The sequence below is a fragment of the Balaenoptera borealis genome (assembly GCF_965194805.1).
Source record: "Balaenoptera borealis genome assembly, chromosome: 1".
NCBI lineage: Eukaryota > Metazoa > Chordata > Mammalia > Artiodactyla > Balaenopteridae > Balaenoptera > Balaenoptera borealis.
In genome coordinates this window covers 184,142,900-184,159,958 of record NC_138860.1, presented here as the reverse complement: position 1 = coordinate 184,159,958, position 17,059 = coordinate 184,142,900, and the positions used below count along the sequence as shown (strand labels likewise).

At 47.7% G+C, this 17,059-nt stretch overlaps 1 protein-coding gene across 1 annotated transcript in view; it reads right to left on the bottom strand.

Moving 5' to 3' along the window:
• Positions 1-6,967: 6,967 nt before the first annotated feature.
• LRRC38 (leucine rich repeat containing 38) overlaps positions 6,968-17,059 on the bottom strand; it is a gene marked incomplete at its 5' end in the record, with an annotated part of 34,066 nt that continues 23,974 nt past the window's right edge. Inside the window, one exon of the mRNA XM_082392342.1 lies at positions 6,968-8,428. Within this exon, the coding sequence (XP_082248468.1) occupies positions 8,175-8,428 (254 nt within the window). The 3' untranslated portion in view covers positions 6,968-8,174. The remainder of the gene's footprint in view (positions 8,429-17,059) is intronic.

Genomic DNA, 17,059 nt, shown 5'->3' with positions numbered 1-17,059 from the left:
GTATTTTTTGATTTCCTCTTTGATTTCTTCAGTGATCTCTTGGTTATTAAGTAGTGTATTGTTTAGCCTCCATGTGTTTGTATTTTTTACAGATTTTTCCCAGTAATTGATATCTAGTCTCATAGCGCTGTAGTCAGAAAAGATACTTGATACAATTTCAATTTTCTTAAACTGCCCCTGCATTTCTTACCTTCTCAGGCAGCTCTTAGGGTGTGGAGAGCTCAGCACTTCCCCCAGTCTCAGAAGAATCTGCAGCCTCCCCCATCAATCAGGAAGGAACACAGGTGCTGAATGGCTTTGATGTCCATATCCCCGTCCTACCTGAGCCTTCTCTGGTTCGGAAGCTGGCTGGTTGCCGTGGCTGCAGGTGGTGGCAGCCCTTCCCAGGGAATCTATTTGCTCATGTTGATAAACCTGAGTGGAAACCTGAGGGAGGAGGCTGGAGAGATTGGGAAACTGGGAGGCTCTCAGGGGGTCTGGTTCTAAGCCTGGCCTACGGTCTAGTCTGACCCCACACCTGGGGCGTTGTCCCCATTTCCATGGGAAATACACTGTGGTTCTGCAGGGTGAGTGAGGGATGGCAGTCTGGGATTAAAAAGCTGGACAGGGCAGGGATGGTGTGGGGAGGGGCCCCCCAAGGAGCCACCGGATGGCTGGTGGAGGCCACACTGCCCAAGGCAAGCGTGAACCCTCAGCAGATGTGATGGATGCTTGGCGGATGCCAGTTCATGCTGGATTTCGAGCCTGAGAGAGGCTCCCCATTCCCATAAATACATAGTGTCTGTGGGCTCAGGGACAGGCTGGGGTGGTGGTACTTCTGCTGACTTGCCGTCAGGCTGGCAGGGTCCACCAGGACAACACAATCTGAGTATTGATGTGGCCTCATGTGTGTTCCTGGTGAGTGGACACTGGGGACATGCGAGCAAAAGCGGCCTCTGACATTTATGCAGGTTCGTGAGCCCCAGATGCAGCTGGGACTGTTAGGTCACTGGCAGCGGGGCTGGGGGCTGATTACAACATGTAGAAATGAGAACTGAGCTCCTGTGATACCTGCTGAGGTCTTCAGACTGCTGGAACTCAGTTCCTGTTATCTGATGCTGGGATTTGAGCTCTGATCCTACTGTTCTCTTTAGACAGCACCCTCTTCTGTGAATGCTCAAGGATTCTGGAGGAAGATTCTGGAAGAGGAGGGAAGGTGTCCCCCCCACCGTTTCACTGTATTCTCATCAACTCTGCCAACAAGTCAGTGTTTCTCTGCTCACAGGGGAGGGCTTGAGGCTCCCAGAGGGTCCCTGGCACAGCCCAGGGCATCAACTATGAGGATAGGTGGACACTTCACTGGAGACTGACCCTCCACCCCCAAGGGCTCCTTTTGAGGCTGGTTGATGTGCGGTTGCCTCACTCTGATTATTCACAGTCAGGGGCTTACTTGGGGATGGTGGATCTGTACTGGAAAGGCACTCCCAGCTCTGGTACCAAAGATCTCCAGAGAGCAATTGAGTTCATGACTAATGTCCTGAGCATGCATGTGACGTTTTACCAGAAAAGCACATTGTATTTTTTCCAAAGCTGTCTCACTTATACCCTGGAAAGGCATGTTTTCAGAAAATGGATCACATTTGCAAACAACAGAGAACAATGTTCCTTTCTGTTTTTAAAAATTCTTTTATGTGGAAAAATAATGTAAAGTTTGGATGTGTGTTTATTAGCCTGGAGTCTTAAAGAACAAGCCTACCTTGTTGGTTGCAGGCAAATGAAATCCACAGGGGTCTGCTTTGGGGAGGTTTCGGTGAGAGTAGACCACTTTGCAAATAATAAATCACCTAACCTTCAAGGCCATTAGAGACCACTAAAAAGAATTTTATGGCCGAGGCCCAGGGCCTGCAGCTGACTCAGTCGGTGGTGGTGAGATGTTAAGGAAATAGAGCCTTGATGTGTTCCAGGGTCCAGTTAAGTGTAATAAAGGTGTAAAAACCACCTATCTCCAGCCACTGACTGCACCTAGAGTTCAAGCCTATAGCATTGGTGGGCAGAGGAGAAGGAAGGGGAGGAGGGGGAGGGAGGGGGGAGAAGGAGGAAGATGGGCGGATGGAGAGGGGGAAGCATGGATGTTCAGTGCAAACCTCTCCATCACTGGTGAAAGCAGTCAGTGTGCATGCATTTTTCAGCCTTTCTGTATAAAGGCTCCTGTGGACCAGCCCCGTAGGGAAGAAGCGATATTCAGTTCTAGGGCCAGAGCGAGGGTGTGTGGCCACCCTTTGGTCTCTACTGTGGTACCCAGGCCTACCTGTACCACCTGTGAAGCCAGGACCAGAGTACAAATACCCTCCACACACCTATATCTAAACATTCATAAGTCATAAAGATAAATTGCTAAGAAAACGTTCCACCCAGCTACCTTGACAAAAATACCTTCTTAATGACTTGGAAGATCCAGGTTTAAATGATGATTCTTGAATTCCTGGAAATCTGCACCAGAATATGGCAGTGTGGGGAGAGCTGAGCCGTATAGGACCTTCCCCTTTCTCTTCCCAGCCCTGGCTCCATCCTGAGCCTCTAAGGGTCTTGTGTACCCATATGTGGATGCCCCAGCCTACACATCCAGCCTCTGTTCACATGCCCTGCCAACATCCACTGCCTGGGCACTCAGTTCACCCTGGAGGAGGGATGCTGTGAAGGAGCCCACCCCCGAGCTTGGGGTCATTTGTGCAGAAAATTCTGGGATCCTGAGGATGTGCTAAAATAGGGCACTGGTTCTGGGTGGGTGTGTGCCCTTGGCCCCACAGATTCTTTACCCCAGAGGAAGAGCACAACTGGAGGAGAGCTGGAACAGGGCCCTCTAAAGCACTGGACCCCAAATAGAGGCCCATTGCCCAGGTCCAAGGGCCGCACTGGTGGTTCCCGCTGTGTTCATGATGAGATGAATTCATTTGTGATGCTGCCAGAACCTTCTGGTCATCAGATCTTAAGGAGAGCAAGATGGTAAGACAAGATACTTTGGTGGTTTTGATTCTCCTGAATGGGTCTGAGATGTTGAATTTGAGGCTTAAAATAAACTCATTCTGGGTGCACCTAGCAAGTGCAGGTTGCTTTTCCTGGAGTCTAGCATACAACCCCAGGAAATGTGCCATTCTGTGCTGTTCCTGCCAGGCCAGCTCCTGCTGACCCGAGAAGGGAATATGCAGTTGGGTGGAGAGAGGGCATGCAGTGGTCAGAGCACAAAGCTTACTCCATCACTAACTAGTTTTCTCCCACCAGGTAAGTTATTCCCAAGACCAAATCAGATCTCTCAACGACCACATGGAGGTGATGAATCCATAAAGGTGAGACAATAATGGTACCTGCCTGTAATGGTTTATTTTACATGTCAAGTTGGCTGGGCCACGGTGCCCAGACATGAGGTCAAACATTATTCTGGATATTTCTATGAGGGTGTTCTTAGATTAAATTAACATTTCCATCAGTGGACTTTGAGTAAAGCAGATTGCCCTCCATAATTTGGGTGGGCCTCATCTAATAAGTTGAAGGCCTTAATAGAATAAAATACTGACCGCCCCTGGGCAAGAGGGTGTGTGCAGCAGATGCCTCCAGACTTGAACTGCTACATTGGCTCTTCCCTGGGTCTCCAGCCTGCTGGCCCGTCCTGCAGATTGTGGACTTGTGAGTCTCCGCAATCACATGACCCAATTCCTTAAAATAAATCCCTTCATATATATATATATATGCGCATCCTATTGGAGAACCCTGACAAATATACTGCCTTACAGGGGTGAGTTGCACAAAGGGCTTGGTTCAGCATCTAGCATGGACAGTGCTCTCGATACACATGAACTATTATTATAACCGAGAGCACAGCTTTGGAGTCCAACGGCCGCAAATCGGTTCTGGCTCTGTCGTGTCCTGTCGTCCACCACCTTCTCTGAGCTTTGGTTTCCTCACCTATGAAACTGAGAAATGGAACATTGCCTGCCATATCAGTAAACAAAGGATGCACAGTCATCAGTGATTGTAGCCACTGCCGATGGTGAGCTGGTGAGCCCTGAGGGAACTCAAGAAGGAAAAGAATACCTGCCATCTAGCAGCCATCAGACTGCAGCCACTCCCCCTCGGTGAGCCCCGAGGAAACTCAGGATATGAAAACACAGGATACTGGCCCCAGATAGGTGAGGTGCATATCAAAGGAATAATTTCAGTAAGCCCAGACTCTTCCATCTTCCTATATATAGAAAAGTACTAAATTCCTCGAGAGGTCTGCTTTTCTTTAATTAACAATAATATTTTGACGTTCAGACTACCTACCCTTTGTTGCAAAATTCCTATATATCCTAGCTCCCCACCGTTGCCTCCTTGAAGCAGTTCTCAGGGCTACTTGAGATGCTGCCTCCCCGGCTTGAAGTCCTAAAAATTCCCACCGAATAAAACATAACTCTCAGTTTTTAGGTTGCGCAGTTTTTTTCAGTCGACAAAATGAGGATGATAGCAGCTCTCCACTTGAGTTGTGAGGATGCTTAAGTAGAGCTCAGGTTTGTAGAGTTTCTAGTACTGTGCCTGGAATTCATTTGTTTGCTCTTTCACCCCACATGCATACTGGTTGTGCCACTACTGTTCAAACGCTGGAGACACAAAGGGCCTGAGTTCCTGCCCTAGGGGAGCTCATGTTCTAGTCCAGAAAAGGTAGACAATAAACATGTAAACAAACAGGTGGGATAACTTCACACCATGGTACGTGCTGTGCAAAAAATAACACAGGATGGCGTGATGAGAGTGACTCTGAGGAGGTGACACTCGAGACCCAAATGACACTAGTGGAGATCTGGGGGAGGGGGATGTCCGGAGCAGAGGAGGCCCTCAACTGGTATGCAGCATTACCATTGTTGTTAATAATAACTTGAGATGCTACAGCAACAGAGAGCACTAAATCATCGCCTACTGTTTGTGCAATGTCACTTCTCAAAGGCGTTTCCCCAGTTGAGCTGTGGCTCCTGGTCAATATATTTCCTTGGGTTTGACCACAGATGTCCCTAATGTCCCCATGTCCCCAGTGTTTCACGGGAACTTTATATCCAGGAGATGACTGTTTCAACTGCCAATACTTAAAAACTCTTCTTCCCCCAAATCATGTTCTTTTCAAAACTCTAGGTTGCAGTCTGCAGAAATGATGGTTAATTGGCACCCAGCAAGCCTGGGGGCCCCTCCCCTGCTCACTCATTCATTCAGTAAGTGACCACCGGCCCCTACACTCTGCAGGGTGTGTGTCTTCTGAGCAAAGAGCTGAGCCTGCTGACCACAGTGAAACACTTGAGGTGGACCGAAGGATTAAAATAGACTCATTAACAGGGAATTCATCTACCAGAACCTATTATAACAAGGGTCTAGTGCTGTTTCCACAACTTGGGGTACCACCTCCCTAGGATTCTGGGAGAAACACAGTGTGCCTTTGGTGGGGGCCCAGTTGGATCCAGGGCCTTTAGTTGTGTCCCTGGTAGGATGCTCCCGGGAATGGCGATTGGAGACTGTGATGACAGACCGCAATGCCAACCCCACACAAGTCTCAGCTGAGTCTGTGGCCAGGCTGGGGTGGTGCTGGTGTTAGATTGCTTCATGTCTCAAACTCCCAGCCTCTGAGCCCTAGGCCCCCTATTCCATGGTCTAGGTCTAGGTCGTAGGTCCATCTCCCCCACGATGGCCCAACATCAGCGCAGTTCTCTCTCCTGATTGAAAACTGTCTCCAGGAACCTTCATTCACAATAAGGTACAAATGATGGCTGGAACCTTTCGACAGGAATTCGAGCAGCACCTAACGGTTCGTGATGACCAATTGGTTTGCCTATATTGTTTCCTCAATGGAAGCGTTACCTGCACTGAGGGTGGGGCGCACGGTGGTTGCCATGGAGTCTGGGAAGATGCTGGCCCACTTCTCCATTTGCCCAGCGACTCTGAGAAGACAGCCCCTCTGAGCCAGGGGTCTCCTCCACTGGAGCCAGCAATGCTGGGGGCTAGAAAGGTGACCGGGAGTATCCTCGAGGGTGAAGGGGACAAAGAAGAGTCGAGACAGAGGGTGGAAGAGGAGGAAAGGAGAGAAGGGGAGAGGGAAGCAAGGAGGTGGGAGAAGGAGGCAGGATTCAGCTCAAAACGACCCAATCAGAGGCCCCCGAGTGACGGCTGATTTTATGCATCAATTTGACTGGGTCATAGGGTGCTCAGTTACTTGGTTAAACATTCTTTCTGGGTGTGTCTGTGAGGGTGTTTCTGGATGAGATTAGGATTTGAATCTGTAGACAGAGTAAAGCAGATCCCCCTCCCCAAAGTGGGTGGGCAGCACCGAATCCATCGAGGGCCTGAATAGAACAAAAAGGCGGAGAAAGGAGGAATTTCTCTCTCTCTCTATCTCCCTCGCCATCTCTCCCTCTCTCCTTCCCTCCCCTCCTCTCCCTCCCCCTTCCCTCCCCCTCTGCCTGACTACTTGAGCTGAGTTTTCTCCTGCCTTCAAACTAGAACTTAACCATTGCCTCTCCTGGCTATCAGGCCTCTGGACTCAGACCAGAACTGCACCACCAGCATTCCTTGGGTCTCCAGCTGGCTGGCTGCAGACTATGGGACTTCTCAGTTCCCATAACTGCCTGAGCCAATTCCTTATAATCCAGATAGATGGATAGATAGACAGAGCTCCTATTGGTTCTGTTTCTCTAGAGAGCCCTGGTTAATACACCCATCCATCCACTCTTGACTGGCTCTACCCAGTTACTCTCTGTCACAAGTCCTCATTTATTTCCTTCATGGCGCTTATCACTACCTGCAATTATAGTTTTGTTTACTTGTTTGTTTTATATTCTACCCATAAGATTATTGAGGCCCAAGTGAGCCGGGGCCCCACCTTCCTTCCGGAAGGTGTACCCACAATTCCTGGACCAGGGCACTTAGCAAGCACTCAGTAATTCTTTGTGGAGGCAAAGATGCAAGAGAGCAATGAGGAAGAAACATAAGGAATATATTATGGGAGACAATGGAGAGATGCTTCCCCAAATATCCCAGGAGCTTCTCACCAGCCCCTCGTCTAACTGTCAGTCCCCAGCAAGGTCCGACGCTGTTGATACCCATCATCTTGCATCAACCTGCTGGGTGCATGGCATTGCTTCATACTGTCTCTGAATCAAAGTGCTGCAGTCCACATCCTGGAAAACACTGCCTGTCACAGCCTATGCTCCAAAGAATGTCACACACACCCTAAGGCCACTGATGGAGGTTTGTCAGAAGCTAAGTCCCAGGTTTTTTTTTTAACATTTTATTGGTCCGATATAACCTGCTTTTTGGAATCCTGGCCTCCAGGAAAGTTTATCACAAGTTCCGGAGATGACAAGTCTGGAACGGTGCCAGCACAGAGAATGAACGGGCGTTATTTAGTTGAGGAGGGACTCAAGGCTGAAGGAGGTGGCGGGGCAAGATGGAAGCAACTTGGCTGTACTTCAGAGGGAAGAGTGACTCTGAGCAGAGGCCATCGCGATTGTACAAAAACAACTGTTCTTCCTTTACCAGTTGCTACCTCTTAGGATGAGGATCAGGGTTGGAGTTCTGTCAACAATTGTTTTTCTGACCTGCTCACCAAAATATAACAACAAACACCCTTCGGCCAGGTCTTAGCTTTTTCCTCGGTGCCATTTTAGCCAGATGTGGGGTTGTTTTCTGTGTAACACCCCAAGGTGGCCGAAGCCTATTCCAGAAGGGGCAGAAGTCCTGCTCCCATGGAGACGGACCTGAACTCCAATCCCCACCATCTAGGTTGCTGCCTCTCAGGAGGAAGGAGAAGCTGCCTGGTCCTGCGGTCCAGGTCAGAGAAATGGACGGCACAAAGTCATCTCTGCAGGTGAGAGCTGCCAGTCTTCACATCCCCTGCGCTGTTTTCAGCTGTCGGCTCTGAAACCTGACTCGGTCATCTTCTCCCCACACGCACCTCAAGCCGAGAGGCTGGTTCTCCTCTGGGGATCCTTCCTGGGCTCCTTGGCTCTGCGGATTCTAAACTCTGAGATCAGAGGTCTCAGCGGGTGCGCCCAGGGGGCAAGGCTCAGAGCAGGCGCTGCTCCGGTCACTGATGGTCAATTCTTCTCCGTTTCCAGCATTTCCCTCGGAGGAGAGCCACGGGCTGGGGTTCTGGAGAGCGAGGAAGGGGTGCGGGTGGCTCAGTCGTCCTCATCCTCGTCTTCGTCCTCAGTGTCTTTGTTGGGGGCGCACCTCTGGAAGCACTGCACCACGGTGGCCAGAAAGAAGCTGGAGATGATGGCGACGATGGACACAGCCACGCCAGAGAAGATGATGACGAACAGGTCTGTGAGCGAGAGGCTGAACTTGCACTCGCTGAAGCTGGCCTCCGACAGCTCGTGCAGGAATATCCTCCTGTTCTCCACGGGCAGGGAGCACTGGATTTCGTCAAGGCCTGTGAGAAAGGCAGGCAGAATGAGAGAGCGGTTTAGGCTGCAGCCCAGGATTGCCTACAAGTTAGCAAGTTGAGTGCTTACCAGGTGCAAAGCAGGCGCGTGCCCCCAAACACAAAAGGGGAAAAAAGTTGACTTGAATGCAATTTAAATGTTTTCAAAAAGCCTCAGGCTAGGGCCTTCCTGGTGGCGCAGTGGTTGAGAATCTGCCTGCCAATGCAGGGGACATGGGTTCGAGCCCTGGTCTTGGAAGATCCCACATGCCGCGGAGCGACTAGGCCTGTGAGCCACAATTACTGAGCCTGCCCGTCTGGAGCCTGTGCTCCGCAACAAGAGAGGCCGTGATAGTGAGAGGCCCGCGCACCGCGATGAGGAGTGGCCCCCACTTGCCGCAACTAGAGAAAGCCCTCGCACAGAAACGAACACCCAACACAGCCATAAAAAAAAAAAAAAAAAAAAAGCCTCAGGGTAATCACATGGAAGAAACCAGAATGTGCTGGTCTCCCTTACTTTAAGGCGTGGCACTCTTGATTTTGAATCACTCAGGGTGGTGATGGAAGGGAGCCTAATCTTTTTAGGGTTTAGAAGCTCTGTAGACTGTAATCCAGATCTGGTAATACCCAGCGCCCTCGGGGCAGAGGGCGGGGCAAGGCTGTGGGATGCGGAGGGGCGGTGCCAACCAATGGCAGTACCCTCCAGTTTGTAAGGCAGCTTCCCAAGAAGAATGCCAGCCTCCTTTCCACTGCCACCCAGGAGAAACTGAACAGAGGATCAGTGTAGCGCTGTAGAAACTCCACTCACTACCCTAGAAGGGTTTTCCCTTGGCAGGAGTGGGGAAAATAAATATGTAGTTATGATGCTTGCATGAGCTCCTCTGTGCTTGAGAGTCACCTGACGACTATAGTGAAATCCAGATTCCCGGGCTCCGCCCCCTGGAGAATCCAATTCAGCAGGCTGCACTGGGACCCCAGCCTCTGCATTTTTAAAAACCAGGTGATTCTGATGCTGCTGGCCCACGAGGCACACGTGAGAAACATTATCTTCTAGCTGGTGAGAGAGACTGTGAGGGTTTGAGGGAGAGGTCCTGGGACACCCACCCCACTACAACCAGAAGAGCCCTTGTAAACTCTGTTTTATATATTGGGGTTCCCTTTAAGGTCTCACTTGAAAAGTGTTTGGCTAATTTAAAAAGAAGTTTCAAATCCACAGGTCAAAAAAAAAATGTTACATCTGGGTATGTGCCGAGACAGTGCTTCATAGCAACAGCAATAAATGCAATCTAGAGCTTACCATGGGCCAGGCACTGTTCTAAGCACTTCACACATGATAAATTGTTTAATCCTCACAACTCCGTGAGATAGGTCCTGCCATCATCCCCATTTTACAGATGAGGAAACAGGCTCAGAGAGGTAAAGTAACTTGTCCAAAGCGGCACAGCTAGTAAGTGGCGACTCTGACTCAAACAGTTTGCCTCCAGAGACCTGGCCTGCAGCCACTGTGCCTCCAAACGGAACAGAAAGCAGGTGTGGGGCTGGAGAGGAAAGCCAGGAAGAGAGGGGCCAGGGGCACAGGAAGCCAACGCCATCTTCCCGTGGCTGCCACCAAGAGGAGTGGTGGTGACAGCAGTTGTCGGTCACCTGGGGGTGAGGGACATGTTCCTCGTGTAATGGATTTATGGCATTTTAGAGATACCGCTGTATGACTGCTCCTTTATCAGTTAGCTCTTCCTCTCGGGGTACCTCATCTGCCATCAAGTGAAATGGGAGGGCAGCTAGGAGAATTGCAGGCTGGTGAATTTTACCCCTTCTACTTACTCGTAGGAGCCTAAAGCTGAGGCTTGCCTGGGACAAAGGACCATCTGTAGATAGGGGGTCAGCTAAGGTCTAAAGGATGAGATGGAAGCAGTTATGGAAGAACTGCATAAAAGATGGGTCAGGACAGAAGGAAGGAGGAAGCTCAGTCATTCTTCTCAGGTAGAGAAGAAGGAAGCTGGCAAAGAACTCGGAGTTCGGGGAACCGTGCAGCTGGGGCATCAGAGTGAGCCAAGGGGAATTCAGCATGAGCTGGGGTGGGAGAGATGGGCATGTGCTGAGATGAAGTCCCTGAGAACCAGGGTCTTCAAATAAATACTATGAAGGCCCACCTCCACCCCCAACCCTGTTATGGACTGGATTGTATCTCCCCCCACCCCAAATTCATATGTTGAAGCCCTAACCTCCAATGTGACTATATTTGGACATAGGGTCTCTAGGGAGGTACTTAAGGTTAAATGGGGTCATAAGGGTGGGGCCCTGATCAATAGGACTGGTGTCTTTATAAGAAGAGGAAGAGATAACAGAGAGCTCTCTCTTTCTCTCTGTGTGTGCACAGAGGAAAGGCCATGTGAAGACACAGCAAGAAGGTGGTCATCTGCAAGCCAGGAAAAAAGGCCTCAGCAGAAACCAAGCCTGCACACACCTTGATCTTGGACTTCTAGCCTCTGGAACTGTGATAAAATAAGTTTCTGTTGTTTAAACCACCCAATCTGTGGTTTTTTGTTATGGCAACCCTAGTAGACTAACAACAATCCTCACTGGACAAGAACAAAAGATACAGACTTGTGTTAGTATTAAGCTCTAAAGACTGTTCGTTATCAAGCATAATCTGCACATCCTGATGGATATACAATATGAACTACATACAAAGTCAAGTTACTGTCATAATTTCACAAACTTCGAATATAAGAAAATGCATGATATTAAAATGCATAAAAAGGTCAGACCTGTTTTTGATCTGGAAGAGGAGAGAAAAATAAAGTAATAGTACCTAACATTCATATTGCACTTACTACATGCAAACACTGTTCTAAGTTCTATATGCATATTAACTCTTATTTCTCACAACTATTATTACACCCATTTTATGAATGAGAAAACTGAAGCACAGAGAATTTACACACCTTGCCTTCAGCAACACAGCTTCACAGGGATGTGACGACACCGTTTTGACATTAAGCTCACCTGCCTGCAATTTCTGTTTATCTTTGGCGTCCTTTCAGTTCTCAGAAGACCTTCAATTATTCTCTTTATCAGTGCTTCCTGGTTTCAGAAAGCTGCCTTCAACCCATATCCAGCATAATCTGAAAGTCAGAATGATTCCTCACACCTCACTAATTAGCTGGTTTCTGTTCTGCAAAGAGCAGCCCTGCTAATTGCACAGCAATCCTGCCACCACCCTTTGGGTCTTTATTGCGTATCTTTCCTTCTAGCTCAGAAACAGAAGGTGGAGGAAGAATGACTGAGCTTCCTCCTTCCTTCTGTCCTGACCCATCTTTTATGTAGTCTATAGCCAACCCACTGATGCTCTTCTCCCCATGGGAACCGTTGCTTAGCAACCATACTCAAGTTCCCTCCTCTCCCTGAATGGATGCCTACCTTAGGTATCCAAGGAATTAGCTGGACCAAAGCTCTGCAGGTTTCTCCAGTTTACACTTGACTACGTTTTTGACTATTTCTTTTCTTAAGCCAAACTTTGTTTACTTCTGAGCATTTTAAATGCATTTGAACAGAACAGGAGAGCTTTATGACAGAGTTATTGTGGGGTTCCCTTGCAGACATTATTTTCTTCAATGGAAAAGCAGGAAAATCAATTGACCTGCCTCTTCTTAACATCCACCCCACCCCTCCCCGCCAGCCAAAGATGTTACAAAAATAAAAAAGATGGACACCACTGGACTACATGAAGCTCAGGCAGTTTCTAAAACGAAGATAGTATTTGCCATTTTCAAACCCGTAACAGGTCATTATTACCGAGAGAAAAGGTCTAGAAGTCCTTTTTTCAATGAGCTGTATTAACTGGCAAACACCACCCCAACAAAACAACAGAAGCCCACAGAGCCTGCCATTTAAATCCAACCTTTGCTGGCCACGACTCCTCAAGTCGATTCTGATTTCTACGGTGTTCTTTGTGCCTTGAGATTACGCCTGGCATTTTTACAAAGTGACACTTTTAGAAACTGTCATGTCACATTTCTCTGTGGCTAGAGGAAACAGGCTTGCTTGGAAAACACCACACACAAGCCCACCAGGAGTGGGAGGCTCTGGACCCACGCTCAATGAAGCCATCACAAGATACACTGACTTAATGGGTTTTCGTAGCTCACAAAGGGCAGAGAAATGACAGTCAGCAGGACCCAGCAGAGGGGGCAGGGCACCGCTGCCAGCTGCTCTAAGGACACAGTCAAGGCCGACTGCAGAACTCAGGAGTTGGAGTAATCTGACTTTGGGGTCCCCTCTTCTCTCCTGCAGGAGCTACTCTAGACCAGGGTTTCTCAACCTTGGCACTACCAACATTCGGGCCTGGATAATTCTTTGAGGTAGGAGGCTGTCCCATATACTGCAGGATGTTTATCATATCCCTGTCCTCTACCCACTAGATGCCACTAGCACCCCCACCCAGTGTGACCATCAATAATGTCTCCAGACGGTGCCACACGTCCCCAGGAGGAGGTCGGGGAAGGAGACAGAATTCCCTAGTTGAGAACCGCTGCTTTAGACTGAAATGCTCAGCTAAGTAGGTAAACTTCTAAGGCAGGGCTGCTCTTAGCTACTAGGCAGACATTTAGTTGTTAAATGGCTTTTTAATTCATGCATTAAGCAAAATGGGTAAGGCTTAATACTAGATACCAAAAAAAGAAAGGAAAAGAAAGGAGAGAGAGAAAGAAAGGACAAAAGAAAGAAGGCAGGAAGGGGGGGGGGAGGGAGGGAGGGAGGGAAAGAGGGAGGAGAAAAAAAGAGGAAGACGCAGTCTTGGCCTCAAGGAACTTAGGTCTAATAGGGGCAGCAGGACACAAGCATAAATAGTGATATTTTTGGAGAGAGAGTGAGAAGTCGCACAAGAGGTCCAGTGAAAGCCAGAGAGAAGTTGCGAGGAGAGTGCGGGGTAGGGGTCTCTGGGGGGAGGCCCGGAGGGACAGAGGGAGGATGGGTGGTCATGAGCACGTGGAGGGGAGGAGGGGAGTCCATGTGATGCCCCTACTTGATTTGGAATGTTCGCCCTCCTTTTCTGAGCCCACCTCCCCAGCTGTCTGAGTTAAGAAGAGTGAACAAGAGCCAGTATTTATGGGGCACTTCATGTGTGCCAGGCCCTGCTCTTAGGGCTTTATACACATTAGCTCACTGAATCCTCAGGCCAACCCAAAGAGGAGCCTCTAGTCATCCCCACTTTACAGATGTTCAAACTGAGACACAGAGAAGCCAAGTGACTTGCCCAAGGCCACACCGCCAGGAAACAGACAGAGCCTAGACTGACACCAGCCACTATGCGGTCCCACCCACTTTCCCGGGCAGGGAGACCTAAGGCTGCACCAGCCCCACCCAGTGCCTCAGAACAAGTTCCCTCCTCCAGGCAGCGTCTTTGTTTTTTAAATTTTTTTTATGGTGTAAAGCATCTCTTTCTTTTTTTTTTTTTTAACATCTTTATTGGAGTATAATTGCTTTACAATGGTGTGTTAGTTTCTGCTTTATAACAAAGTGAATCAGTTATACATATACATATGTTCCCATATCTCTTCCCTCTTGCATCTCCCTCCCTCCCACCCTCCCTATCCCACTCCTCTAGGTGGTCACAAAGCACAGAGCTGATCTCTCTGTGCTATGCGGCTGCTTCCCACTAGCTATCGGTTTTACATTTGGTAGTGTATATATGTTCATGCCACTCTCTCACTTTCTCCCAGCTTACCCTTTCCCCTCCCTGTGTCCTCAAGTCCATTCTCTAGTAGGTCTGCGTCTTTATTCCCGTCCTGCCCCTAGGTTCTGAAGAACCTTTTTTTTTTTTTTTTTTAGATTCCATATATATGTGTTAGCATACGGTATTTGTTTTTCTCTTTCTGACTTACTTCACTCTGCATGACACACTCTAGGTCCATCCACCTCACTACAAATAACTCCATTTCGTTTCTTTTTATGGCTGGGTAATATTCCATTGTATATATGTGCCACATCTTCTTTATCCATTCATCTGTTGATGGACACTTAGGTTGCTTCCATGTCCTGGCTATTGTAAATAGAGCTGCAATGAACATCGTGCATGACTCTTTTTGAATTATGGTTTTCTCAGGGTATATGCCCAGTAGTGGGATTGCTGGGTCGTATGGTAGTTCTATTTTTAGTTTTTTAAGGAACCTCCATACTGTTCTCCATAGTGGCTGTATCAGTTTATATTCCCACCAACAGTGCAAGGGGTTCCCTTTTCTCCACACCCTCTCCAGTATTTATTGTTTGTAGATTTTTTGATGATGGCCATTCTGATGGGTGTGAGGTGATACCCCATTGTAGTTTTGACTTGAATTTTCTAATGATTAGTGATGTTGAGCATCCTTTCATGTGTTTGTAGGCAATCTGTATATCTTCTTTGGAGAAATGCCTATTTAGGTCTTTTGCTCATTTTTGGATTGGGTTGTTTGTTTTCTTGATATTGAGCTGCATGGGCTTCTTGTAAAATTTGGAGATTAATCCTTTGTCAGTTGCTTCATTTGTAAATATTTTCTCCCATTCTGAGGGTTGTCTTTTCATCTTGTTTATGGTTTCCTTTGCTGTGCAAAAGCTTTTAAGTTTCATTAGGTCCCATTTGTTTATTTTTGTTTTCATTTTCATTTCTCTAGGAGGTGGGTCAAAAAGGATCTCGCTGTGATTTATGTCATAGAGTGTTCTGCCTATGTTTTCCTCTAAGAGTTTTATAGTGTCTGGCCTTACATTTAGGTCTTTAATCCATTTGGAGTTTATTTTTGTGTATGGTGTTAGGGAGCATTCTAATTTCATTCTTTTACATGTAGATGTCCAGTTTTCCCAGCACCACTTATTGAAGAGGCTGTCTTTTCTCCATTGTATATTCTTGCCTCCTTTATAAAAAAATAAGGTGACCATATGTGCATGGGTTTACCTCTGAGCTTTCTATCCTGTTCCATTGATCTATATTTCTGTTTTTGTGCCAGTACCATACTGTCTTGATTACTGTAGCTTTGTAGTATAGTCTGAAGTCCAGGAACCTGATTCCTCCAGCTCCGTTTTTCTTTCTCAAGACTGCTTTGGCTATTTGGGATCTTTTGTGTTTCCATACAAATTGTGCGATTTTTTGTTCTAGTTCTGTGAAAAATGTCTTTGGTAGTTTGATAGGGATTGCACTGAATCTGTAGATTGCTTTGGGTAGTATAGTCATTTTCACAATGTTGATTCTTCCAATCCAAGAACATGGTATATCTCTCCATCTGTTTGTATCATCTTTAATTTCTTTCATCAGTGTCTTATAGTTTTCTGCATACAGGTTTTTGTCTCCTTAGGTAGGTTTATTCCTAGGTATTTTATTCTTTTTGTTGCAATGGTCTCTTAAAGATATGTTCTGGAACTCTCCAGCAACCCTCCTGGTCCCCAGGCCCTGACCTGGCATAGCCTGGAAAGGTCAAGGTGCTGGAATAGCCTCTCCCTGGCCAGGAGACGTGCTCCGTGTGTACTGTGAAGTGCAGATGTGGAGGGAAACCATCCTGTGAGTGTTCGAACAGACCCCCGGGGGGGGGCCTGGCTCTACCTCCTGATATCCTATGACCCTGGCCCAGGCCCTGTCTCCCCAAGCACTGCCTTGTGATGATGCTGTGAATATGTAATGAAGGGATATCTGAAAAGCTCTTACCAGGGCGCCTGGCCACCATTCAAGCTTGAAAAAGCCACTGTTAGTGTCATTCAGATTTTCAAGGTTTCAAATTGTGCCCAGGCCTGACTCCAGGTATCTGATGAGGGTGCCTTTGTTAGTCAGGGTTCTCCAAAGAAACCGAACCAATAGGATGAGTATAAACAGAGATACTTATTATAAGGAATTGGCTCATGGAACTATGGAGCTGACAAGTCCCAAGATCTGCAGTCGGGAAGCTGGAGACCCAGGAAAGCTGGTGGTATAGTTACAGTCTGAATGCCCACTGGCTCAGGACCCAGGGAGGACCAGTGTTTCAGTTCTATCCGAAGGCAAGAAGGAACTGATGTCCCAGCCCTAGGCAGTCATGCAGGAGGGGTTCCCCCTTACTGGAAGGAGGGTCAGCCTTTTTGCTCTAATCAGGCCTTTAACTGATTGGATGAGGCCCACCCACATTAGGAAGGGTCATCTGCTTTACTCAGTCTACTGATTCAAGTGTTAATTTCATCCCAAAACACCCTCACAGACACACCCAGAATAATGTCTGACCAAATATCAGGGCACCCACGACCCCGTCAAGTTGACACATAAAATCAACCATCACAGTGCTCTTTACACTTCCAGCAGCAAGAGAGATGCTTCTCTAATTACATTAGGCTAAGGCAGAAATTTAAATGAAACTCTCCTTTCCTCTATTTGCTCAAGACATCTGAGATAGGGAGGTGGAACTCGTTAAGGATTCGCAATGTCAGAAAGATCTGCATGTCCAGAGTCATCCTGACTATAGAGCTGGTGGAGGCTCCTTCTCTGCCCCTCCTCCATCTCCTCCCTCCTCCTTCTCCCTTTCCTTTTCCTTCTCTTTCTTATTCTTTGTATTTTTAAAATTTTGGTAAAATATGCATAACATAATGGTTATCATTTTAACCATTTTGAAGTGTATAAATTCATTGGCATTAAGTACATATACCATGATG